Source organism: Borostomias antarcticus (genome assembly GCF_949987555.1).
Source record: "Borostomias antarcticus genome assembly, chromosome: 4".
Classification (NCBI taxonomy): domain Eukaryota; kingdom Metazoa; phylum Chordata; class Actinopteri; order Stomiiformes; family Stomiidae; genus Borostomias; species Borostomias antarcticus.
The window spans coordinates 32,221,227-32,248,312 of NC_140237.1; the positions used below are offsets into that span (position 1 = coordinate 32,221,227).

General features: G+C 49.0%; 4 protein-coding genes across 4 annotated transcripts in view; 2 read left to right on the top strand and 2 right to left on the bottom strand.

Moving 5' to 3' along the window:
• Window positions 1–476: 476 nt before the first annotated feature.
• On the top strand, window positions 477–8,812 carry lmnl3 (lamin L3; the record flags this gene model as incomplete). Its single annotated transcript, XM_084437458.1, has 11 exons — window positions 477–865; window positions 2,117–2,273; window positions 2,414–2,539; window positions 2,781–2,951; window positions 4,623–4,748; window positions 5,892–6,112; window positions 6,681–6,900; window positions 7,106–7,213; window positions 7,393–7,512; window positions 7,606–7,713; window positions 8,771–8,812. 11 exons carry the CDS (start codon window positions 477–479, stop codon window positions 8,810–8,812), a joined length of 1,788 nt encoding a protein of 595 aa, XP_084293584.1.
• Window positions 8,813–9,996: 1,184 nt separating this feature from the next.
• Window positions 9,997–14,483, bottom strand: LOC311308033 (E3 ubiquitin-protein ligase MARCHF3). The gene is made up of 4 exons (XM_084436958.1): window positions 14,167–14,483; window positions 13,668–13,863; window positions 11,106–11,312; window positions 9,997–10,597 (listed from the first exon to the last, which is right to left on the bottom strand). The coding sequence occupies exons 1-4, from the start codon at window positions 14,349–14,351 to the stop codon at window positions 10,448–10,450; spliced, it is 738 nt and encodes a 245-aa protein (XP_084293084.1). The 5' UTR covers window positions 14,352–14,483; the 3' UTR covers window positions 9,997–10,447.
• Window positions 14,484–20,138: 5,655 nt separating this feature from the next.
• On the top strand, window positions 20,139–21,317 carry gjd6 (gap junction protein delta 6; the record flags this gene model as incomplete). Its single annotated transcript, XM_084436956.1, has 1 exon — window positions 20,139–21,317. One exon carries the CDS (start codon window positions 20,139–20,141, stop codon window positions 21,315–21,317), a length of 1,179 nt encoding a protein of 392 aa, XP_084293082.1.
• A 600-nt stretch (window positions 21,318–21,917) lies between these two features.
• Window positions 21,918–27,086, bottom strand: part of sh3gl3a (SH3-domain GRB2-like 3a) — a 29,603-nt gene continuing 24,434 nt past the window's right edge. Inside the window, exons 7-11 of the mRNA XM_084436957.1 lie at window positions 26,888–26,991; window positions 26,539–26,663; window positions 26,333–26,365; window positions 25,857–25,922; window positions 21,918–24,750 (exon numbers count right to left, since the gene is read on the bottom strand). Of these exons, the coding sequence (XP_084293083.1) occupies window positions 24,548–24,750; window positions 25,857–25,922; window positions 26,333–26,365; window positions 26,539–26,663; window positions 26,888–26,991 (531 nt within the window). The 3' untranslated portion in view covers window positions 21,918–24,547. The remainder of the gene's footprint in view (window positions 24,751–25,856; window positions 25,923–26,332; window positions 26,366–26,538; window positions 26,664–26,887; window positions 26,992–27,086) is intronic.

Sequence of the window (27,086 nt, forward strand, 5' to 3'; positions counted from 1 at the left end):
GGCTACAGGCAACCAAACTGTAGGCATTTTATCGTAGGCTATTTAAACGTTCCCTTTAAATCCACAAGCGGTGGTCTTGTGATAGGTGACATCACCCGGCGCTTTCGGCTAGTCATCCCCACAGCTGATCCTGATGATGGCCGAGGAGGAGGAATGTGTTTAGTCTTCATCTAACCGCCGGGTGCGTAAAACTCATCAGGAGTCGGCAAAAGTTATTTTGTAGGCCTATTTTTCCCCCCCAAATGTGCAGTGTAATTTGCATGAAAACGCGTTTTGCTAAGGTCACCACAGCTGTGACAACGTGTGCGACAACTTGCAATCTCAGCATTTCGTTGATTAATTAGATTCCACCCACTGGATGTGTTGCCTATCGTTGATTCACGTCGTCTTAGACATATATTGTTTGCGTGTTACTTTATTTTGATTCTAATTCAGAAAGTGGGATCAGCAGGTGTAGCTCATCACCATCAACACCAATGGCCTCTCACACATCCACCCCAGCGACCTCCACGGGCCGGTCAACCCGCTCCACCGGCCGCCGGAGCACCCCTGCTGGGACCCCGAGCAACACCAGCCCCACCCGCCTCTCCCGGGTCCAGGAGAAGGAAGAGCTCCGGCATCTCAATGACCGACTGGCTAACTACATAGAGCGGGTCCGCCAGCTGGAAAATGACAAGTCTTCCATGCTGCTGCTCCTGGAGGAGAAAGAGGAGAGCAAGAACCGGGAGATGGGGAGCGTGCGGCGGCTCTACGAGGAGGAGCTGGCCGATGTGAGGAAGACCCTGGACGCTATGGCGAGCGAGAGGGCCAGGCTGCAGATCGATTTTAGCCATCTTTCTGAGGACCATCGGAAACTCCAAGCCAGGTAGATACCCAGCAAACACGCAACGTCAGGGAGACGTTCAGATCATGTCTTAATAACGTCCGTCGGTCCTGAACCCCATTTGTACGTCTGCTGGACCCCTCAATATTCAAACGTCTGGCTTGGACCCCTCTAAGACGTCTGTGGACGTTCAGAACGGGTTCAATATCTGAACGTTAAAAAAACATTCATTCTGGCTCCTAATTGGATGTCTTTGGACGTCTGAAAAAGACAAAAAAGACATATAAAAGACGTCTTTTAGACGTGTCTTTGCTCAGTGGGTATAGGCTAGACCAGGGGGCGGCCACACGTTTTAGGCTCGTGCTGAAAACCCATAAAAACAACATAGGCTACAACCGAAATGACAACATATGGCTACTGTTTCAAAATCTAAGAATACATTTATTAATCAAGCTACCAATTACTTCACACTGGAAGTGGAACGTTAACTGTTGTATGTACAGTAGGCTATGCCTTGCACAATCTTAACAGGTAACAGTCAGCTAGTTGTCAGAACAGAGCGTCTTTAGCCTAGTTAAATGACTCAATCACAGCACAATACACTGCTGACTGGCACTTAATGGATCAGCCATGGTTTATGCAACATCCTGACTTTTTTTCTGAGTTTCTGATTGATTTTGCTGGGCTACTATCAGCCCTCTAGTTTACCGTGGTACAACATAGATTGAATAAAACGAGTTGTAGCAGCTACACACAGCCTACAAGCCTAAACAATGATGAAATCAACCCACACTTGATTAAATCAATAAGATACTCAGCTAAACTGCAGTATAAAACTTCAGCGCGTCATCAAGTCTCCTTTTTTATGGCTTTTCTTTTGAACGGCTCAGATCTACCAGCATAGAGATCTACCAGCATAGAGATACCAGCATAGAGATACCAGCATAGAGATCTACCAGCATAGAGATCTACCAGCATAGAGATCTACCAGCATAGAGATCTACCAGCATAGAGATACCAGCATAGAGATCTACCAGCATAGAGATCTACCAGCATAGAGATACCAGCATAGAGATCTACCAGCATAGCCTCTCGTTTGTGAGCATACAGAATTCTGTTCATACACTCTTCACACATCGCCTATAGAGGTGTGAGACAGTCAAGCAGCTGCCCGACCTGCAGTTGGCCTGACCAGCTCCCAGAGCCCAGAGAGGTCATAGAAAGAGCGATCAGCCTGGATCACGATAGCGGGGAGACGATGACGACGAGCCGCACCTCTCTCCCCGCCTCCAGGAACCAGAAGAAGGAGTCTGACCTGAGCACCGCGGTGTCCCAGTGGAGGGGCCTGGAGGCCGCGCTCAACTCTAAGGAGGCGGAGTGCGCCAACGCCCAGGCGGAGAACAGGAGGCTGGAGAAGGAGGTCGCCGACCTTCAGGTCCAGCTGACCAACGTGAGGACCAATCACGGGCTCGTTTGGACTGGTCATTTATGATCAGAGGACGTAGTGGGAACCATATCCTTAATGATTTACCGTGTGTGTGTGTGTGTGTGGTGTGTGTGTGGGGTGTGTGGTGTGTGTGTGGATTCCAGCTGGAGTCAGCCCTATCGGACACTAAGGCGCAGCTGAACGCTGAGATGTTGAGGAGGGTGGACGTGGAGAACCAGCTGCAGACGCTCCGAGAGCAGCTCAACTTCCAGAGGCACATCAGCGAACAGGTAACCACACTGAGTAGGTCAAGGTCAAGGTCAACTTTATTTCTATAGCACATTTATTATATAGCACATTTAACAACCTAAGTTGCACCAAAGTGCTTTACAATATAAACTTGGAAGAAGAGTACACACCAGACACACACTCACCCTCTCTCAAACTCACACACATGCATACCACGTACGGTATCTCCCCCCCTGTGTGTGTGTTGTGTGTGTGTTGTGGTTGTGTTGTGGTTGTGTGTAGGAGGTGGAGGAGATCCGGAGCAGGCATGAGACGCGCCTGGTGGAGGTGGATTCTGGGAGACAGATGGAGTTTGAGAGCAAACTATCCGATGCCATGCAGCAGCTACGGCAAGAGCACGAGGGTCAAATCACACAGTACAAAGAGGAACTGGAGAAGACCTACAATTCCAAGGTAGGCCTGTCACAGTAAACACGTCTCGTTTCAATGTGAGCGCTTATAAGTGGGACAGCTGCATGGGAGAGGAGGATGGTGTGTGTGTGTGTGTGTGTGTGTGTGTGTGTGTGTGTGTGTGTGTGTGTGTGTGTGTGTGTGTGTGTGTGTGTGTGTGTGTGTGTGTGTGTGTGTGTGTGTGGATATGTAACGGTATGAAAATTTCATATCACGATTATAGTGACCAAAATTATCACGGTTATCAGTATTATCGCAGTATCATTAAATGTGCTGCGATTTTTCAAAAAGTACTGATACACACATCATTTCACCAAGTTTATTGAAAACCACAAAATAAAATTAGTTTTTGTTTTCATAAACACTAAAAGAATGCATCTTGGAAACTGTTGCTAACTTTGGTTGATGCTGGACAATATTTACAGAGTTTTACAAAGCATAGTCAAACATGGTTTTAATGACAATTTATTAGTTTAGTTTTTGTAGTTTTAATGATAATCACGATAAATTTAAAATAATTTTATCGCAGTTTATCATTATACAGGTTATCGTTACATCCCCATGTGTGTGTGTGTCTGCGTGTGTGTGTGTCTTCTCAGATGAAGCTGTATTTCAGACAGCCAAAGATCAGAGACAGACAGTCAGAGGTTGTGGTCAGGACAGTAGTAGGACGACACGCAGTAGCGCAGAGAGAGACGGGGGAGACAGGAGACGAGCTGCTGAGACAGGAGGACGAGAGAGGACGATTGGCGGTGCAGGAGGAGGAGGGACAGACAGGAAGTGGAATGCAGGAGGAGAGACAGACAGGAAGTGGAACGCAGGAAGAGGAGAGACAGACGGGAGAAGGAAGTGAGGTAGAAGCAGACGGGGAGAGATTACAGGTGCTGGTGGTAGGAGACTAAAGAGGCCGATTTGGGGAGAAAGAGATGGAATTTAATTTCAAACCAAAAGAGGCACTGAGGTTGCCTTCATTTACAGTGACGATGAGCGAACAAAACATAAACAACGACAACAACAACAAAAGGACAGACACAGGAAGTATATCAAAACAGTAACTAAATGGATAAACTCAATATAAAAATAGTAAAAAAATGTTAAGATATACTAAAACAAATACAGACATATGTACAATGGTGCATAATCATGAACTTGAACTTTAAAAATGATGGCATTGAGTCAAGTTTTAAAAAGCGTTGGAGGGCATTCCAGGAGTGAGGGGCATTAAAAGAAAAAGCAGATTTTCCAATGTCAGTGTAAACCCGGGGAACCTTGAGTAAAAGCAGTTCACTTGATCGTGTGGAATAGGTCCCATAGTTCCATGATAAAATCTGTGAGAGGTAAAAAGGGTGTTTTCCAGTGAGGGTTTTAAAAATAAATAAATACCAGTGATAGTTTCGTCTCTCAGTGAGAGAAGGCCATCCTACCATGTCATAAAGTGCACAGTGATGAGTGTCACATTTAGCGCCTGTAATAAATCTAATAGCAGAATGGTATGGAAGTGTGTTGTCCTACTGACGAAGGAGTCCTCTCCAGGTGCCGGGCCCCGCCCTCAACTCTAGGACGCAGGAACTATCCGTAACTCTTTCATCCTACTCTAGGAGCTATGTTCTTTGAATGTGAACATCTTCAGTGACTGACCGTGTGTAATGTCTGTGTGTGAACGTCGTGTGGCAGCTCGAGAACGCCCAGCAGACGGCGGTGAAGAACAGCGACTTCGCCTCGTCCACCAGGGAGGAGCTGGCGGGGACCAAGCTGCGCCTCGAGTCCCTCTGCTCTCAGATCAGCCACTTCCAGAAGCAGGTAATGGGACACCAGCGCACTGCTGACTGTGCGGACTGGACCACGGTTTGTTTGTGTCCCTGTCATGGCTGCCGCATGACTCTGCTCTGTTAACTGAGGCCTAGAGGCCTGGCTGTAGCCTAGTAGAACTTTCCCTGTGTGAATGATGTAGAATTGATCCCATCTAGGGTGGCAAATTTCAAGGAATTTCATTAATCGATACCTTAACAAACGATAGTTGATTAATTGATAAGAACGTCCCGCGCTGGACTGTGCTTTGCTCGTTTCATTTTTGTGTTTTCTTCCGCTGTGTCGTTGAAATTTCCCGGCATCCCAATTAGCCTTCACTACATGGCGGGGCGCCCTCATGTGCAGTCAGACCCTAAATCATGATTACATTTCATGCAACTCCCATTGATAACATTCTTTCACCCCAAAAAAGGCATGTTCCATTAACAAGCAATTAATCGAGTAACCAAATCTTACTTGAGTAAATTCTTATCGGCAATTAATCGATAGTCGATTAACTATTAGCATCCCTTATCCTATTCTATTCCATTAGTTTATCCAAAGCCACTTAGAATAAGCATTTAACATAGGTAGTCAGTGTGCTACTACTCGCTAGAACTCACAAGTGCATCTCCTTTCTAAACAAATGACTACGAGCATAGTCTAGTGATAAAGTCAAAGTGCAAGAGTACAGTAGCAAAATGGAAATACAATAGGTGCTTCAGAGGGAGGATTGTTGTAGTACTTCTTAAAGAGGTGAGTTTTGAGCCTGCGGTGAAAGATGGGCAGCGACTCTGCTGTCCTGACGTCAGTGGGCAGTTCGTTCCACCACTGCAGGGCCAGGACAGAGAAGAGCCGTGACTGTGTCGATCGACCGCAGGGGCCCCAGAGTATTCCTCAGTGAGTGTTACTGTGAACCTGTCTAGGGAACCTGGTTTAGGTTTGCTCATCGAGGATTGATCTTGAGGCGTGGTGCGTGTGTGCGTGCGTGCACTTGTAAAACTACCCTTGTGGGGCCCAGATTTCTCCACAAGGATAGTGAAACAAGAAAAACGGCTACGGTTAGGTTTAGGGCCCCACAAGTATGAAAATGCTAAAGTGTGTGTGTGTGTGTGTGTGTGTGTGTGTGTGTGTGTGTGTGTGTGTGATGGTCAGAACGGGGTGCTGGAGGGCCGTGTGAGGGACATGGAGCGGACCCTGGACAGGGAGCGGGAGCTGTGGCAGGAGAGACTGAGCCAGAAGGAGCAGGAGATGGTGGCCATGCACGGCCAGATGCAGAGTCAGCTGGAGGAGTACGAGAACCTGCTGGACGTCAAACTGGCCCTGGACATGGAGATTAACGCCTACAGGAAGATGCTGGAAGGCGAGGAGCAGAGGTAACCCCCCCCCCACACACACACACACACACACACACACACTCATCTAACAGGTGTCACTGCTTCGCTCATCAATATTGCTGCCACCATCTTCACTTGTCCCACAAGAGTTCGATCTTTGGTCCTCTGACTTACCAACACGCGTGACCACCTCCCATAAACACGCCTCTAGCCAGCTACGTCATGGGAAACAGGGCGACTCAATGCTGCAGGTGGGCGGTGAGCTCAATTACACTCACAAGACGTCCCTGGCGGTCATCTGTTTGAGGGGACATCTCCGTAGCCTCTTCTGGTCTTAATGACTTTCATATACCCTTGTCTTAATGACTTTCATATACCCTTGTCTTAATGACTTTCATATACCCGTCTTAATGACTTTCATATACCCGTCTTAATGACTTTCATATACCCGTCTTAATGACTTTCATATACCCGTCTTAATGACTTTCATATACCCGTCTTAATTACTTTCATATACCCTTGTCTTAATTACTTTCATATACCCTTGTCTTAATTACTTTCATATACCCTTGTCTTAATTACTTTCATATACCCGTCGTCCTCCCAGACTGCACCTGTCCCCGAGCCCCTCCCAGCACGCGGCCGTGTCGCGCACGCACGCGCACGGCGCCCGGAAGCTCAAGGGGAGGAAACGCAAACACGAAGGCCCCACCGGAAGCTCGCCCGCGTACAAGGTGTCCCAGCGTGCCACGGCTCACGGGCATGTGAGCGTGGCCGAGATCGACCTGGAGGGGAAGTACGTCACGCTGAAGAACAACTCCGACACGGTACGAGGGGGAAGCCGCAAGTACAGAACACGGTTGAAATGCATCAATTCAAAACCGAAAATGGAACTCATCCGAAGCACTATTACAGCCCTGAATCTGTACTTTTCCATGTCTTTATTTTGCAACTTTGACCTGATTAGCACAATTGTTTCAGGCCGTTTTGAAGATATGTCGTGTGACTTGAGGTTTTCCCCTGCATTTACAGGAGCAGCCACTAGGGGGCTGGTTAGTGAGGAGGAGTCAAGCGGACGCCCCTGAAGTCTCCTTCCAGGTCCCCAACTCCTATGTCCTGGCCGGGGGACAGACCCTCACTGTGAGCACAACACACTGTGACACGCTAACTACAACTGGGACTGTGGTGGGATGGAATGTTTTTATTTTACTGAGGCTTGTGTGTGTGTGTGTGTGTGTGTGTGTGTGTGTGTGTGTGTGTGTGTGTGTGTGTGTGTGTGTGTGTGTGTGTGCGCGCGCGTGCGCGCGTGCGTACGTCAGATCTGGTCAGCTGACGCCGGCGTAGAACCCAACCCTCCAAACGACTTGGTTCTGAAGGGTCATAGGAGCTGGGGTCCAGTCCGCGATGTCCGGGTGTCCCTCCTCAACCCCGACAACGAGGTACACAACCGACCGACCAACCACCTCTCAGCCTGAGATGCCTGTCGTCGGCCACCGAATTGTCTGATGCCGATTGGCTGATGTCATCTCCAGGAAACCGCCGAGCGCAGCCTGGTGTGCGTCCAGGGGATGGTTGAGGAAGACGTGGAGTTTGATGAAGAGTATGTGGCCAGCAGTGACGTCCACCACCTCAGGAGACAGGTAAACACACACTGAACACAACCGGTTTCTCTCCTCACACACGTACGTTCATCACGACACAGTCTACACCTTAGAGATCAAAAAACCTACGTCAACAAACTGTCCCATCACTGAGGAGTGCCCCTGAGAATCACCCCAGCACACCAGTGGCGGGGATCTGTATCTTACTTTGGGGGGGACGTTTACATTGACATTTCGCAAGAGTATTTTTTGGAGGGGACATCTTCCTACGCAGCTGTATGGTCATTTGAATGCCACTACCCCAATCAAATGGGGGGACAATTTTAATGATCTCAAATATCAAATATATCAAATATATGTCCCCCCTGACCCCCCCCCCAGGATCCCCGCCCCTGCAGCACACACAGGAAGATAAATCCATGTCATTCTCTATATCCGTATCTTGTACATATGACAAGTAAACTTCAACTTGAAGTTGACGGTCAGTCAGATGTTGAGTTTGACTAAACGCTGTCGTCTGTGTGTGTCTTCCTTGTAAAAGCCAAGAAGAAGAAAAAAGAAATGTTGTGTGTTGTCTTGAGCAGCCAGAGTGCAGACAGAGAGAGAGACCTCAGTAGGTGAGGAGAGGAGAGGGGCTGCTTGAATTCCTGCCTTGCTGCTGCCTACTGATCCCATCTCTGGCCAGCAGGGTTAGGTACCGGACACGGTACTTTTTAGGGTACCGGTACCGACCGAATTAGGTCGGTACTACCGAGAAACCCGGTGGCCAGATGAAGCACTGTCCTCCCTTTCAACGGCCTGCATTGTTGGGGCTCGCTGTGTTGTTCATGTTTGCCTGCATGGCCAGCGCTGGCTGCCTCGCATAACTGTGTGTGTGTGTGTGTGTGTGTGTGTGTGTGTGTGTGTGTGTGTGTGTGTGTGTGTGTGTGTGTGTGTGTGTGTGTGTGTGTGTGTGTGTGTGTGTGTGTGTGTGGGGGGGGGGGGGGGGGGGGTGTAGCACGCACGCATGCCATCATCCCTACTCTAATACTGCGTATGTTTGTGAGTGTTGACCCTCCATCGCGGAGAGACTGAGGCCTGTTCGGTGTCGTTCCAGGGTCAGCCGAGAGCCGAAGACGCCAGCTGCGCCGTGATGTGACCTCTGACCCCTGTCTCTCTCCATCCTCACCTCTCTCCCTGTACACCCCCCGCCCCGCCCTGTAATACCGACCTGGGACATGGCGTCTGACCACTGTTGTGGTCGGTCTCCGGCCGTGTACAAGGCCGTGTCTCCTCCCAACCCTACCGGACACAAGTAGCTCACTGTGTAGGAAACGAGGTCTGGTTAGAGACGCAGCTGATGCCGCATCAACTCCACTGTGTTCCTCGTTCACAACTAACACAACTTGTATTTGTGCTGCTGATCTTTGTGCCATCGATATTTTTGGTGCTTGAAGAGCTGCTCTTTATATGACGACAACCTAAAGAGAATCGTCTCAGACGGTTTGATATCGTAACGGGGATCTTGTTACCAAGTGTCCCGGGACGGCCTCCGAAAAGCTAACTAGATTAGCGCTCGTACGACCAGGGGGCGGGTCAGGCGGTAACACTTTCATAGTCCTTTCATTTCACAAGACGTCGCCTCTTAAGAGGTGCAGACAGACGCGTCCGTGCCATTGGCATGTGCAGGGCAGGAATACAATAGGGATTTACTCATATTTGCGCAACGTACCCTGAAGAGTGTAATATCCAGAATGTTGACGGTGTGTGTAGCAAAGAAAAAACAGAAAATGGAGGTTGTGTCAATATGTTAAACTGTCCCACTCAACATTCTGAAGATTGCCTTCTAATGGAAAAGTAGAATGTACTGAATAGCATCTCCTGGCCTTTGAATCCATCTTCCATCTCTTCCTGCCATATTGTGCTGTTCTCATGCCTGATGTTTTATGAAGTGTCGTCAGTCCCGTGTGCGTGTTATTTAACTCCAGGCTTGTTGGGTAGTCTGCAGACCCCCCACAAGGGACTAAGCTATCACTGTATCGTTTAAGATTGTACTCATAAACCTTCAGCACTTTTCAACTTTTTGAACAACACATGGAGTTTATGGTTATACAATTGTCCTCCTGTGCTACATGGAAATATTTAATGTTTATGCAAGTTCATGGGAAACATTTGAAAGATTTCAATAAAGATTGTTTTGTAAAGTGTAAAGACTATTTGTTATGAATGTGGTTTGGTGTAGTTTATCTAATGGAAGTACCTGGAAAATAAAGACCGTGGCTTTAAAGCTGCAGTCAGCATATTTCCATGATTTCGGATGAGTTGTGGTGATTAAGTGCTCTGGAACGCCCACATGATTGATTGTAGCTTTAAACAAACGGTGTTAACACAGAATCACAGGATAGTCAAAGCAACGTATTCCTCACTGCATTGTCCATCCAAAACAAGTGACAAGTGTCACATCTGCAGCTGTGATCACCCCACCCCCAAAGTCTCAAATCCAAGGTTCTTCAGATGTGATTAGCAATGGCATTAATCCCATCTGTCATTTACATTAATCGGCTAGTTATAAAAAAATATGATATTCCAAAAAAGCTTGTCTATTAAATATTTCACATTAAATGTTTATCACAAAAGGTTTGGTCCGTTTAGTCCACTGTCTTTATGTTCCAGTCATTTCTGAAAAGGAGCAGACAGAGAGGTTCGTCCTAATAGAATACACCACGGTCTCCTTGCTTGGACCGGTCCTTTACTTGCTTCTGAAGCACGTAGACTGGGCCTCGTCCCAATCCGGCTACACCACAGTCTCCTTGCTGGTGTCCTTGCTGAGGGAGATGAGGTGCCTGGTGTGAGGGGGACGCTCTGGCCGTGGTACCTGGAGCCTCACCCTCTGGTCGGTCTGCTTCCAGGTCCTGAACAGCTGGAGGTGGTAACGCAGCGACACCTAGGGGCGTGGAGGGAGCGTTGACGGGGACATTTTTTAATATTTAAACCTTTATTTATGCTCGAGAGGCACTGAGGTTGCCCTCATTTACAGTGACGACGAGCGAACAATACACAAACAATGGCAAACAATAAAAGGACAGATACACAGGAGGGTATATAAAACGGTAACTTAAATGGTTCAACTCAATATTAGAATAGTAAAAAAAAGACTAAAAGCAGTTGCAAACATGTACAATGGTGCGTAATCATGGATTTAAATTTTGAAAATGTTGGCATTGAGACCAGTTTTAAAAGGCATTGGAGGGCATTCCAGGAGTGAGGGGCATTAAAAGAAAAAGATGATTTGCCAATGTCAGTGTAAACCCGGGGGACCTTGAGTAAAAGCAGTTCAATTAATCGTGTAGAATAGCTCCCATTGTTCCAAGACAACATCTGTGAGAGGTAAGAGGGGTGTCATGATATTGAGGGAGCTCGACTTCACCAGAACTGACCGGGCGTGAACTCACCATGGTCCAGAAGAGGTAGATGGTGAAGAGGGCCAGGGTGAGGAGCAGGAGGCCCAGGGCCTCCATGCTGTTGCTGAGGTACAGGTCCATGGCCCCCTGCACACACAGCCAGCCGGACAGGTTAGCCAGCGGCGTGATGAACAGGAAGCAGATCACATCTCCACACAGAGTCCTCCGCTGATGATGCATGGACGGAGCGCACAGCCACTGAGGGGGGAGAGGAGAGGTGAGGGAGGAGGAGGAGGGGGAGAGAGAGAGGGGGAGAGAGAGAGAGGAAGAGGGGGAGGGAGAGGAGGGGGAGAGAGAGGGAGGAGGGGGGAGAGAGGAGGAGGGGGAGAAAGGGAGGAGGGAGAGAGAGCAAGAAGGAGGGAGAGAGGGAGGAGGAGGGGAAGAGAGGAGGAGGGAGGAGGAGAGAGAGAGAGGGAGGAGGAGGAGGAGGGGAGAGAGGGAGGAGGAGGAGAGGGAGGAGGAGGAGGAGGGGGGAGGGAGAGGAGGAGGGAGAGAGAGGAGGAGGGAGAGAGAGGAGGGGGAGAGAGAGGAGGAGGGGGGGAGAGAGGAGGAGGGAGAGGGAGGAGGAGGAGAGAGAGGGAGGGAGAGAGAGGGTGAGTTCATATAATGGTTAGTATGTATATTATGGAAAATGGACAAAAGCTCACACATCCAAAATGTTTAAAACTGGGTGCTTGACAGAAAACAAACTCATCAGGAAAAGTAGTCTACACTCCAGAAATATGCTCCTAGGATTTTTTTATTGACACATCGATGTCAATAAATGGGAGAGATACCTCGATGTCAATAAATGGGAGAGAGACCTCAGTGTTGATAAAAAAAAATCCCGGGAGCATATTTCTGGTGTGCAGACTCTATTCTTCCTGATAGGACGTATATTATGCCAACTGTTTGAGGTGCGTTTCTATTAGTTTGGTCCCGTAGGGCACATAAGAATGAGCAATCATCACTGACTCAGTCACTCACTCCACTGCCCCTGTCAGAATCCCATTTAAGTGGACAGTCCTTATCCCTGAAATTGTGATCTTGTCCATTAGTACAGGTACTGTAGTAAACAGATCCATTCAGTGTGTGTGTGTGTGTGTGTTGTGGTCATGGTTGTTGAGAGGCAGATTACTGGAGGCCTGGGGGGTTGGGGGTGTTAGTGGGTACAGTAATACAGTGTAATGTACGGGAGGCCTGGGGGGGGGGGTGTTAGCGGGGGTACAGTAATACAGTGTAATGTACTGGAGTCCTGGGGGGGGGGTGTTACTGGGTCCAGTAATACAGTGTAATGTACTGGAGGCCTGGGGGGGGGGGGGGGTGTTAGTGGGTACAGTAATACAGTGTAATGTACGGTCCAGTCCTGCAGCAGCGTGAGGAAACACCATCTAATCTCATTCTCAGGCTAAGAGGCTTTACTGGTAAATCAGTACAGGGACGGCAGCCTGGCCAACGTGACACGGGGACAGCTAGGCCAGCTGGGGTGTGTGTGTGTGTGTGTGTGTGAGTGTGTGTGTGTGTGTGTGTGTGTGTGTGTGTGTGTGTGTGTGTGTGTGTGTGTGAGAGAGTGCGAGCATGTGGTGTGTGTGTGTGTGTGTGTGTGTGTGTGTGTGTGTGTGTGTGTGTGTGTGTGTGTGTGAGCATGTGGTGTGTGTGTGTGTGTGTGTGTGTGTATGTGTGTGTGTGTGTGTGCGCGTGTGTATGTATGTGTGTGTGTGTGTGTGTGTGTGTGTGTGTGTGTGTGTATGCATGCGTGCGTGCGAGCATGCTGGCCTGTGGTGTGTGTGTGTGTGTGTGTGTGTGTGTGTGTGGTGTGCATGTGTGAAAGCAGGAGAGCCAAGCCCACAGCACTAATCCAGCGGAGGTTTGTGTACTTGGTGAAGTCTTGTGGAAATGTAAATAAAGCACAGCCCTGTTGAGGTCATCTCTTAACAAGGGGACAGTGTTTTGTTTTTAATGTGCTCAATCGATTTCATTATTGTTGTAAATCGAAATTGCAAAATAACCAGGCGCCTTAGTCGGTCATGTCTTCCAGTGAGCTGCGCCTGTAGTTACTTTGCAAGCAGGTGTACAGTAGTGAGCAAGCAGGTGTACAGTAGTGAGCAAGCAGGTGTACAGTAGTGAGCAAGCAGGTGTACAGTAGTGAGCAACGGAAAGACGTCTTCTGTTCCTTTGTGGACGAACACAAAAGAGTGGATGGAGCCCATTCTCCCGGCTTTGTCCTGTATTTAAAGTGTGGCTGTCTATTTGCGTGTGTGTGTGGGGGGGGGGGGTGCATGTGTGTGTGTGAGTCTGAGTGAGTGTTTGTGTGTGTGTGTGGGTGTGCGTGTTGGTGTGAGTGAGTGTGAGTGCATGTGTGTCTGTGTGTGTGGGGGGGTGTGGGTGTGAGTGCATGTGTGTCTGTGTGTGTGTGTGCGCATGTGTGTCTGTGTTTGTGTGTGTGTGTGTGTGTGTGTGTGTGAGAGTGTGTGTGTGTGTGTGTGTGTGTGTGTGTGTGTGTGTGTGTGTGTGTGTGTGTGTGTGAGAGTGTGTGTGTGTGTGTGTGTGTGTGTGTGTGTGTCTCTCCCTAACCTCCGTGAATGGTTTTGGCAGGCGTTCCAGGGCGAACGGGTGGTGGCAGAGCTCACAGCGGCTGCTGTTGGAGGCGGTCAGCCAGCGCTCCAGGCAGCTGCGGTGCACGGTGGCCAGGGTCCCCGCACACTCACATGGGGACAGAAAATCCCCCGCACCCCCGTCCTCGTGACAGATCCTACAGAAGGGCTCCTCGCTGCTCAGGAGGAAGGAGAAGGAGGAGGAGGAGGAGGAGGAGGAGGAGGAGGAGGAGAAGAAGAAGAAGAAGAAGAAGTAGAAGAAGAAGAAGGGGAAGGAGGAGGAGGAGAAGAAGAAGAAGAGGAAGAAGAAGAGGGAGGAGGAGAAGAAGAAGAAGAAGAAGAAGAAGGGGAAGGAGGAGAAGAAGAAGAAGAAGAAGTTCACAGAGGGATACTTTGAGCTCAACTTGAACATAACACATCACATATCGGGTTTACACACGTTGTTCATGTGTGTGTGTATTTATGTGAGTCAGACCTACCTGTCGGTGCTGGGGGGTATAACTGTGACTGGGGTGTAGCTGTAACAGTCCAGCACTTCTTGGTTGCAGGTGAAAGACTCCTCCCCCAGGACCTCCTCAGGCAAAGACTTGACCTCCCCTACAGGGCTGCCCACGCTTGGGCCCAGGGGCTGTTCTGGCTCCATGGCTTCTACATAAGGGGCCATTCATCCTGGTCACAAGCAGCCAACCTGGAACCAGACAGAACACCTTCAGAGATGCAGACAACTAAGGGTTAACTCTCTATGGAATGGTGTGAAGGGGGTGTGATGGTTTAAGGGGGGGTCAGGTTAGACGTATTCAGGTCCTTCAGGGTTGGCCTGAGTCTGGCTGGCTGGGTGTGGATGAGTCTGGCTGGGTGTGGATGAGTCGGACGGAGTCTGGATGAATCTGGATGAGTAGCTGGATGAGTCTGGCTGGGGGTGGATGAGTCTGGCTGGGTGTGGATGAGTAGCTGGGTCTGGATGAGTCTGGCTGGGTATGGATGAGTAGCTGGGTGTGGATGAGTCTGGCTGGGTCTGGATGAGTCTAGCTGGGTGTGGATGAGTAGCTGGGTCTGGATGAGTCTGGCTGGGTCTGGATGAGTAGCTGGGGGTGGATGAGTCTGGCTGGGTCTGGATGAGTCTGGCTGGGTCTGGATGAGTAGCTGGGGGTGGATGCGTCTGGCTGGGTCTGGATGAGTCTAGCTGGGTGTGGATGAGTAGCTGGGTCTGGATGAGTCTGGCTGGGTATGGATGCGTCTGGCTGGGTATGGATGCGTCTGGCTGGCTCTGGTCTCTCTCCAGACTCAGATATCACGTTGAATCGCTGCGCTCCACATGCTACATAATAGAGTCTGTGCCACTTTGCTTCCCCAGGTGTTTTTTTGAGGGCGGGTCAAAGTTGAAGTGTGTGGGAGCGCCCAGGATTCGAAAACCGTTTTTAAACATGAAGTGCTCCAGACCCATAGAGAGATCTGCAGCATACAGTAACATAGTTAGCTTAGCTTACGTAGCATAACAACTCTCATGGATCTGGCATTGAGACTTGACTGGTTCTGCTGGATCAGCACCATCCTACTGTACTTTGATCTCATCCAGACAGACTACAGTATGTGTTCTCATTGGATGAGTCAGTTCAACAGTGCCTTTTTCTCCAATAACTATTGCTATAACTATAACAATAGTTATAGCAATAGCAATATATAGCAATGACTCCCCTCTTGTTAAAAACAACAGATTTAGCCATGGTCTCAACTTTGAACAGCAGGACTGACGGTTTACTTTACACCAGAACAGATTCTAATATCTGCCCTCTTGATCCGGCCACCATTATACAGTATAATACTATAAATATAGAAGAATCACGCATGGTCCAGGTCCAAGTTTCATCTGACTAACTGATGTTCATCATTGCTTGTAAAAAAAAAAAACACCAATTTCAAGCTTCAACAGAACACCTGTTCTATTTCCCCCCAAATGGCATGTAGATAAATAATCACATGCATGTAGATATATAATCACATGCATGTAGATATATAATCACATGTACAGTATTTGAGACGACATCCTATCAAGCATCATAAAACTCATTCAGATTTGAAACACCCTGATGCTCATCAAATTGGATTTTTGATGTTCGGAAATGTTCCCCACAGTACGGTGTACCAAAACACTCTCTCTTCTCTCTCTCTCTCTCTCTCTCCCTCTCTCTCTCTCCCTCCCCCCTCTCTCTCTCCCTTACGCACGCACACACAAACACCATCGATAACAGTACACATCCAAACCAAATAAATCTCATGAGGACAGCCCGTCCAACCAAAGCAGCCCAAAACAGATGCACTCCAGTGCCAAGAGAACAGAACAACCACAACAAACACCCTGTTACACATGCAAGCTCATTTCCCATCGCAAACAGCAAGTCTCTAGCAAACAGCAAGTCTCTAGCAAACAGCAAGTCTCTAGCAAACAGCAAGTCTCTAGCAAACAGCAAGTCTCTAGCAAACAGCAAGTCTCTAGCAAACAGCAAGTCTCTAGCAAACAGCAAGTCTCTAGCAAACAGCAAGTCTCTAGCAAACAGCAAGTCTTACCATTGAGGGAGCTGCTGACACCATGTTTCCAACACTTAATCAAAAATGGGAGCTTCTATTCCAGGGTGGCTCTTGGTGTGTGTTAGAGAGAGAGAGAGCGAGAGAGAGAGAGAGAGCGAGAGAGAGAGAGCGAGCGAGAGAGAGAGGAGCTCGTCCTCTGTGTGTCTCTCCTCTCAGGACCCACTCTGCAGATTAGCCGCGCTGAAGGTCGGCGGTCGGTGAGAATAGCGAGGGATTAGACGAGGGAGCGTAGGCCCAGACTAGACGAATGGAAATCCTTTTCACATCGCAGTGAGTTTGACCAGGAGCAGCTCCTCGCCAGCGCAGCCCCCTAATCCTGTTAGAGCGGCTAGCGGACGGTCCTTTCACTGGACCAGCCGTATGGTCATTCATCTGGCCATGCTCTGGTAGAGCCCTGCTCCTGCCACTACATCAAAGACAGACAGGGGACAGACAGGGGTGGACAGGGGATGGACAGGAGACAGACAGGAGATGGACAAGTGACAGACAGGGGACAGACAGGGGATGGACAGGGGACAGACAGGAGATGGACAAGTGACAGACAGGGGATGGACAGGGGACAGACAGGAGATGGACAAGTGACAGACAGGGGACAGACAGGGGATGGACAGGGGACAGACAGGAGATGGACAAGTGACAGACAGGGGATGGACAGGAGACAGACAGGAGACAGACAGGGGATGGACAGGGGACAGACAGGGGATGGACAGGAGACAGACAGGAGACAGACAGGAGATGGACAAGTGACAGACGGGACGGACTGGAGATGGATGGTGGACGGACAGGGGTGGACAGGGGACAGACAGGGGACAGACAGGGAAGGTGGGACTGCAATGGTTGTAAACACCTGGGTTTCAGCTGAGTAGAAGGATGATTGAAACGGCTATGGCTCTGATTTTGTGTATAGCGCAACCTGGTGTGTGTGTGTGTGTGTGCGTGTGTGTGTGTGTGTGTGTGTGTGTGTGTGTGCAAGAGAGAGAGAGAGAAAGAGAGAGAGATTAAGTTGCTCTACACCTTAGTGGACATGCTGTTATGACAATTCAAAACCGTATGTTACCATATTGTTTCCAGAAGATGCCACAGGGGTTATATATTTAGTTCTTGTTACATAACAAGTAGGTGGAGTGTGCTTGCACTGTGATGGAGGCATGTTTTTTATTAAGTCTCGTCCCAGAGAAGTCTGAGACGGGTTTAAGACCTCTCCCACAGAGCTGCACAGCTCCAACCGCACTATTGTCTCTGTCTGAGGCACTCTGTCCCCTCCAGGGGCCCCTGAGGACGGGGCCACAAACCTCAGATCAGGGCCGCTCTGGGGCCGCTCTGGGGCCAAAACACAGACGATGGGAAGAGGAAGTGGCAATAAACTGCGATGCTATTTTCTAAAGGCAAAAAGTTGTAATCAAACACCAAACTCACTCACTGTAAACTCACTGAAACAGCATTACACGGCGGAGTTACACGAGCAATCCACCCAAACGAAACCAATCACAAAGACAGACCCACTGTTGCGGTTGTTGTGAATGGAAAGCAGAGCTCTAGACGGAGGTGATGTGAGTGAAACGTGAGAAACTCTCCCGATCGGACTGGGGGAGAGATTAGAGGAGGCCTTTCCATTCATATTTATGGCTTGTTCCCTCTGTATACGTCCTCTTTATCAGCCTAGATGAAAGTACTGCTGGTGAAACACACTGGAGAGAGAGAGAGAGTGAGAGAGAGAGAGGGAGGGAGAGAGAGAGAGAGAGAGAGAGAGAAAGAGAGGGAGGGAGAGAGAGAGGGAGGGAGGGAGAGAGAGGGAGAAAGAGAGAGGGAGGGAGAGAGAGAAAGAGAGAGCCTGGCGAAGCTCAGCCCTATACGCCGGTCTCTCTTTCCTTCCCTTACTCTCTCTCTCTCTCTCTCTCTCTTTCTCTCCCCCTCTCTCTAATCCTGTCTGCTATTCATTCACAGGCCGCCCCTGACAAAGCGTGGAGGGAGCGGACATCATCGGGCATTCCTTCATGAACAGACTGAGAGGGTGGATAATTCCTTTGACACCGCCGGGACAGCAGCACACAGAGCCCAGACGCTGGGGGATTACCGTCCCGTATAAAAACACACATGGACCCCGTCACGCCGCGCTGGAAAAGCAACTTCCTTTTTCCTCTTGGGTCAGACAGTCACTGGGCCAGGGTCTGGGGCGAGGTGGTGTTGTGTCTAGGTCCTTCGTTCTCTCCCATTGGCCCCTGTGTATTCCACCATTGTCTGGGTGGAAGGCCCCCATAATCCCCTTTGGGCGCCGAGGACCAAAGGGGCCACTCCACACACTCTCCTGGGCTCAACCTTATTGATCCAGACACTCATAAAGACCTATAATGACCATTAAAAAATGTAAATACAAAATGTCTGAGCTGAGGTCTCCGGGGGGTGGGGGGCGGGGGGGGGATTCAGGATCGATCGAGCAGACAAAGGCCCCGCAGGAGCCAGCTTAGGGGTCAGGTACGCGGGTCACATGAGAACCACAGCCAAAACACAAGAACAGAATAACAGCGTGTGATATTCAGTCAACCCTATCGCGTCGCTCTGTATTGGATGAGTACCGGACGCTCAGGAGGTCGGGGTGCCAGACAGACCCGGCCAGCCAGGCCTATTTGAAGTAAGGAAACGCCCCAATGAGCGCTTTATCTGGGGGGCTCTGTCGTTTGATGGTAGCAGACCTTTCAAGGGTCTTTTTTTAAAACGCAGATAAGAGCACTGGCAGGTTGTCAGAGAAGAGCAGGCAGACAAGCAGCAGGTTAGAAAACACATTCCCAATAAGACACCAGCTTAGATCAACAGCCGCTGTGAACATAAAGATCAAACAGCATTTTAGCTAAAAGGATCACATTCTAAAGGCTGATCTAATTTGGGGTCGATTTTTATTAGTAGCCTATCGTGAAAACAGGTGAAAGTGACGCACTCCCTACTCTGTGATAACGACTTATCCATATGAGTCCTGAAGAGAAGTTGACTAGTCTCAGGTGTTTAGTAGTTAACGTAGTAGACAGCGTGCACTTGTGTCCATTATCAGGAGCAACGTGTATAAATGCATGTCCATGAAAGGACAAGCCATTGTCTGGTGGAGGTGTAATCTATAAAGAATGCTCTATCAGCCGGCGCTATCAGTGAGTCCTCTAGAGTAGGAAGGCTGCTGTCCCTCCGAAGGGTTTTAAAATGGAACCCTGAAGACAAGGGAGAGAGAGAGAGAGGGAGAGAGAGAGAAAGGGAGAGAGAGAGAGAGAGGGAGAGGGAGAAAGAGTGCCATGTGACTCATGTCAAGTGGCCATCCAGCTGGAGTGTGTGCATGCGAATGAGACTGTGTGTGTGTTTGTGTGTGTGTTTCAGAGAGAGAGAGAGAGAGAGAGAGAGAGAGAGAGAGAGAGAGAGAGACTGTGTGTGTGTTTCAGAGAGAGAGAGAGAGTGTGTGTGTGTGTGTGTGTCTGTGTGTTTCAGAGAGAGAGAGAGAGTGAGAGTGTGTGTGTTTCAGATAGAGAGAGAGAGTGTGTGTGTGTGTGTGTGTGTGTGTGTCTATATTGCCGGACCCTTCCTTATCAGTGAAGGAGTGCAGGGATGGGCCGTCTCAGTGGTGCGATGGCTCCACAGCTCTCAGCTCTCCGGCCAGAGCGTCTGTCCAGCGAGCAGCCGGCGCCGGAGGAGGCTCTCACCACCGACCGGCACGCCTGGACGCGCTCTGCTAACCAGGGGCTCTCCGGACCGGACCTGGGCTCTGGTTGAGCGGTGGTACCGAGCGGAGGTGCGTCTTTTAATCCCAGCCCCGAGCTGGAGGTGAGAGAGTTGGAGCCACGCCGAGCGCTCTTCGCCCAGGGAGCTTGTCCCTCGGCGCGCCGCCGCCATGACGGAGTGGACCCTGCTCAAGCGGCTCTTGGACGCCGTCCACCAGCACTCCACCATGATCGGGCGCCTCTGGCTCACCGTCATGGTCATCTTCCGGCTGCTGGTGGTCGCCGTGGCGACGGAGGACGTGTACGCGGACGAGCAGGAGATGTTCGTGTGCAACACGCTGCAGCCGGGCTGCCCCACGGTGTGCTACGACGCCTTCGCGCCCATCTCCCAGCCGCGCTTCTGGGTCTTCCACATCATCAGCGTGTCCACGCCGTCGCTCTGCTTCATCATCTACACCTGGCACAACCTCTCCAAGCTGCCCCCGGCCCCGGGGCCCGGGCGTGGAGGGGCCGAGCCGGCGGAGGGGGGGGCCCGGGACGCGGGGAGGGAAAGGGGTCGGGAGGCCTTCGACCGGAGCTGCGACTCCGACAGCTGCTTGGTACGCTCTCACCGCCACCTGGGACACAGCCTGGCCGACGTGCTGGAGGGGATCGCCGGCCAAAGCCTCCAGAGGTTAGACCCCAGCGCCACGGCGTCCCTGACCCAGACCCGGGCTCGCGTCTGCAGGGAGGGCAACAAAGAGGGTGGGACCGGAGGCGTGCTCTCCAAGTACTACGTGTTCCACGTGTGGTTCCGCACGGTTCTCGAGGTGGGCTTCGTGCTGGCCCAGTGGATGCTGTTCGGGTTCGAGGTGCCGACCCACTTCCTGTGCTCGGCGGCCCCCTGCACCCAGCCCGTGGACTGCTACGTCTCCAGGCCCACGGAGAAGACCATCTTCCTGTTGTTCATGTTCTGCGTGGGGCTGTTCTGCATCCTCCTCAACCTGCTGGAGCTCAACCACTTGGGCTGGAAGAAGATCCGTAGGGTGCTCCGGGAGGGGGGGTCCTGGGGGGGCTACCCGGGCAGGAGGGCGGGGTACGAGACCTTCGCTCCGGACAGCCCCTCCCCGACCTCCTCCCTGGGCTACCGGGACGTGACCAGCACCTCCTCCCTGCCCACCCTGGGGCTGGTGGTGGACCACCGGCCGGACTGGACCTGCGCCGGGATCTGCTCCCCGTTCAAGGAGCCAGAGATGGGCCTGGAGGCCGGGCTGCAGCTGCCTAAGGGCCAGGATCCCCGGAGAGGGGAGAAGCAGCCCCTGAAGGGCAAGAGGGGCCCCAAGCAGAGGAGCACAGAGGTGTGGATATGAACGGGATACAAAAATTAGTCGTGACTTTTTGGTACTGACTATCCTCTCTCTGATCTGTAGAAGTGTGATTTGAACCGTGATTTAGAAGACCTTTGGAATCATAGTGACCCACTTAATGAACAGAACAGCTGTAGAGAACATGCACTAGAAAGGGTGCTATAGAACCATTTGTAACAATAGAACCCTCTGAAAAAAAAAGGTTCAAAAGAACCCTTATGGAGCTGAAAGGGTCCTGTTCTAAATAGAACCTTTTTTCAGAGGGATCTTCTGTGGTTATTTTTTAGAGTGTACCGTCTGGTGAGTCTTAAAACCTCAAGCTACTGATAGGAATGTAAAGTAGGGACGCAAACAGAAATGTTTGTCTGAGATGAAATGTATGTCAAGAGAGAAGATCACGTTTACAGACCAGGTTTATCATAATAGAATTGCTCTGTTAGGAGAATGATCCTTGGCTATTCTCCAAAAAAGAGGCAGTTTCCACCAGTTTAACAGTGAGGATTGAATTTGTCTCCCTGAATTCAGGTGAAATACACCTCAGGCTGCTAGAGGATTGACATGTATTATATATTCATGGTAGAGAGAACGGGGAAAAAGACTGGAATGTTACAACAGATTTCAAGTGATATTGACAAAAGACGGCTTAGTATTCACCTTTTCATTTATTTACACAATATATGTATTAATATATTCATTTACAACATCTATAAAACACCATTTGTATAAATTATGCTACATAAAAGAAATAAAAAGAAAAAAAGAGGTTTAATAATGCACTGCCAGATTCCATTGAACAACGTTAAGCTAGCGTTAAGTGGACGCTGTGGACAGAGGGTTACAGTGAGAGTGGGTGGACACGGGGCCCTGCAGTAGTGTTGAGAGTCGGTCATTAACATCACGACAGACTGGTCCAGGATCAGTCTCAAATCACACGCTATAATATGAGTACGGTGCGTTCACAAACAAAAGCCAATCAGAGTGATCGGGCACAGACAGCAGAGGGCCTCGATAACAGTATGTTTTCCTATTAGTGGGAGCTCTGTGACATTTGGACAATCTGTTCACAATTTGTGCTTTCTTGGATATTACTTTCAGTCAATAGTCAAATTCAGTCACAACCTAAAAGATCAATCATGCAAACATTGTTTTTCATCTAATTCTGGGTTAACATCAGTGTCAACAAGGGCCGAACGGTAAAGTTTTAGTTACCACAAGGGTCCAGAGCTAATGTTTTACCCCAGTCATTTGGTTAGTGAAGTTGGTCGACACACAATTTGAACATAAGACATGATTGAGCCAGCTCTCTCAATGCGTCTTCTAGAGATTGGGTATCAGCTGAGGTGTGGGGTACAAGGGAAATGTCTGGACACTACAGAGATACAATACAAATACCTAAATACATCGTGGTAAAAATAGCTGTCATATGGCATTGTTGTTCCATCATTCTAGACTTCCTTCCACCTGTCCCATTCCTGGGTCTGGTGGCTTCAACAGAACCAAGAAACTATATTCTGAGTGGAGTAGCTATAGTCACATATAAAGCTACAGAGACTCAACAGTTCTAAGCGCTGAGGATCATCCTCTAAATAAGCACATGTTGTCATCTGTTGGGCCAGGGTGAGCCTGCAGAGTGGGCTGCAGTTCAATACCTCAACGTATCGTCTGCAAATCGAACTGAAAATGTATCCTAAATGGGAGCTTTGTCTCAGCGGATACTACTAGTCTTATACTACTAGTCTTATACTACTAGTCTTGTACTACTAGTCTTATACTACTAGTCTTATACTACTAGTATTATACTACTAGTCTTATACTACTAGTCTTATACTACTAGTTTTGTACTACTAGTCTTGTACTACTAGTCTTATACTACTAGTCTTATACTACTAGTCTTGTACTACTAGTCTTATACTACTAGTCTTATACTACTAGTATCATACTACTAGTCTTATACTACTAGTCTTATACTACTAGTCTTGTACTACTAGTCTTATACTACTAGTATTGTACTACTAGTCTTATACTACTAGTCTTATACTACTAGTATTATACTACTAGTCTTATACTACTAGTCTTGTACTACTAGTCTTATACTACTAGTCTTATACTACTAGTCTCCGCTGTCCATAAACTGAGATTTAATTTCATGTACAACAGTGGGCTAACGTCACATAGTGGACAAATAATTTCATCATCATACAGTACAATGTACATATCATAGACCATATCAATCTATATATTTACCACAGCGATAACTTTACAGACATGACTGATATGGTAGAAGTATTCCCATCTAGTTGTGAAGGACACAGAAAGTGCAATGCTTGAGAGGACAAGAAAACGACGTGTGCACGGCCATCGGCGCACGGTAGATCCTAAAGCTTCAGTGCAATACAAACAACATTTAAAAAGCACTTTAGCGGTCAAGTGAGAAAAGGCATTCACCCCTATCTGACACAGAGCAGGTGGTACAATCCTTACTATGAGTCATAATGTCACAATAAGTCAGACCATGTAAACACAGAGAGAGATAGAGAGAGAGAGAAAGAGAGATAGAGAGAGGGACAGAGAGTTGCGCTTCAGCGCTGTTGCTCACAGTTTTAAAAAACGTTTGGGCAACACTTAAGAGCACCGCAGGCAGAGTTAGTTCACACCGGAGAGGTACAGAGACAGAATACGGGACAGACCAACCTGAACTCAAAGACACTTTTCATAGGACGAACACCGGTAATCCTGACCGGTGGTGGCAGACATCACACCGGCTACTGCTTACCACAGCCATGACAGTGGGTCTCCACAGAAATGTTAAGTTCCCATGGTGGCTAAACTTCCATCTTTGAAAACGGAAAAATTATGACCTTTCAAAGTTACGACTACAAAATGTATCAAACTACCTAATAAAACGGGACTTGCCCGTGGAAATGTTTGAAATGTCACCTGTTTTTGCTGAACAGTCTTTGGGGAGGACCCTGGCTTTAACCTTTCACAATACAAGAGCATACAAGGTACGAATAAAAGATACTGACAAAAAAATAATACATAGGTAATTGTTGAATGTCTATGGTCAACACAAGACGCAAACTGAGGAGCAAGTACATGGAATGTCTTTTGTGAACTATAACTGGATTCCACTGATTCAGAGAGTTTATGGTCAGGGCTGGGGGGTTTGCCGTGTGGGGGGCTACTGTAGTTGAGTAGAGAGTCAGAGGGGGGACTGGACGCTGGGTCCGGTCTCACTGGGGCAAGGGGACGATGACCTCCACGTAGTTGATGGGGAAGAAGCCGGAGTCCCCGTGGATCATGCCCTCGTACCAGTTCTCGTCGATCTGGTTGGTGAGGATGATGACGTCGCCCTCCTTGAAGCCCAGCTCCCCCTCGTTCTCCGGGTCGAAGTTGTACAGACAGCGACAACATGGCTGGTCCATCAACTCTGACACTGCAGGGAGGGAGACGGACGGACGGAGAGAAAGGAGGAGAGAAAGGAGGAGAGAAAGGAGAAAGAGAAAGGAGAGAGAAAGAAGAGAGAGAAAGGAGGGAGAGAAAGGAGAGAGAGAAAGGAGGGAGAGAAAGGAGAAGAGAAAGGAGAGAGAAATGAGAGAGAGAAAGGAGGAGAGAAATGAGAGAGAGAAAGGAGAGAGAAAGGAGGGAGAAAGGAGGGAGAGAAAGGAGAGAGAGAAAGGAGAGAGAGAAAGGAGGGAGAGAAAGGAGGGAGAGAAAGGAGAGAAAGGAGTGAGAGAAAGGAGTGAGAGAAAGGAGGAGAGAAAGGAGAGAGAGAGAAAGGAGGAGAGAAAGGAGAGAGAGAAAGGAGAAAGGAGGAGAGAAAGGAGGAGAGAAAGGAGAGAGAAAGGAGGAGAGAAAGGAGAGAGAGAGAAAGGAGAGAGAGAAAGGAGAGAGAGAAAGGAGAGAGAGAAAGGAGAGAGAGAAAGGAGAGAGAGAAAGGAGGGAGAGAAAGGAGGAGAGAAAGGAGAGAGAAAGGAGGAGAGAAAGGAGAGAGAGAGAAAGGAGGAGAGAAAGGAGAGAGAGAAAGGAGAGAGAGAAAGGAGAGAGAGAAAGGAGGGAGAGAAAGGAGAGAGAGAAATGAGGGAGAGAAAGGAGGAGAGAAAGGAGAGAGAGAAAGGAGGAGAGAAAGGAGAGAGAGAAAGGAGAGAGAGAAAGGAGGAGAGAAAGGAGAGAGAGAAAGGAGGGAGAGAAAGGAGGAGAGAAAGGAGAGAGAAAGGAGAGAGAGAAAGGAGAGAGAGAAAGGAGAGAGAGACTGCTTTATATTTGAGTTAAAGCAGCTGGGCAGGCTGTTTAGACTTAGACATCTTTATTGGAAATGTAAAATGTATATTACATACATCAAAAGGATAAAAACACAATAAAGCTAAAAGCTTGTTTCCATTGCGGTCCTTAAAGATGTATGTAAACAACGGGCTGATGAATGAGTGAATGGGTGCATGTGAATGATCATGTGCAAGAGAGTGCGCAGGGGCGTGTGTTGTTTGTGTGTGTGTGTGTGTGTGTGTGTGTGTGTGTGTGTGTGTGTGTGTGTGTGTTACTCACGTTGGCTGTTGCCGTTGGTGATTGTGCTCTCTGGCCAGGACAGAGGTACAGAACTGAAGTGATCAGCTGAATGAGATGTGTAGAGAGATGAAGATGAGGCACACACACACACACACACACACACACACACACGTACGCACACAAACAAACAAACACAAACACAAACAAAACACAGTAAAAAGGAAAGTCAAATTCTGACCATGGGGGCTGTGGTTCATTTTTACCACTAGATGGCAGTAGAGAGAGAAAACATTCAGAGACACCCAGTATGTATCCAATTCTCTCAATTGACTCTGACACCCAAAAATAGGAATCTGGAAATCCAAAGCACTCTCAAATAATTTGGACTAGCCACAGGTTTCTGTGGGGAGAATTACAACCAGTTCTACAGAGATGCTTAAGGCATCTATGCCCCTAGGCCTGTATAGCTGCGGGTCTGTGATCAAGCAGCTTGGGGTGATTGTAAGAATACATACTTTTCCCATTCACTGTGTGGTTGATCTGGATGTCTGCAAGGGGATGACAGAAACATAAAACATGACTGAGAATGAAACAAATGTGACGGGAACCACAAGTATGATGCAACCAGTAAGGTAACAAAGACGCCGGCGAACAGGAAACAGATGTGGAACGGTCCCGGTGCACCGCAGGGCGTCGGCGGTGGGGGCGGAGCCTAAGATACCTGATGATTTGAGCGATGAGCTGTATGACAGTCCGTTAGTCTGGCTGTTATCCACGTTCTCCAAGCTGGTCATGATAGACTTTGGTTTGAACTCTCTCTTGGGTCGGTTGCTGGCGGTGGATATCCTTTCAGAGGGTAAGAAGATCGCAGCGTTATGGTCAGAGAAAGGGGCCGGTCTTTGGAATTGGATGGATGGAATTTCAACATAAACCAAGACTGAGACCTACTACAACAAGATCTGCTGCTATGGTTGGTTTTTCTGAGTGATTAGAAAAAAAAAGAAAAAAAAGAAAAGCAAACTCGAAAATGAAAGTCTGATTTACAGTAAGTATGAGTCATGAGTCCCAACCTGCTCTGTAGTTTGGAGTTGAGATCTTCCAGGATCTCCGAGCACTGACGATGGTAGTCTAACGCCGCCTCTATCAGAGACGCCAGCTGGGTCACCTGCTCCACCTACAGGTAGGACGGGGCCCACACACACACACACACACACACACACACACACATACACACACACACACACACACACACACACACACACACACACA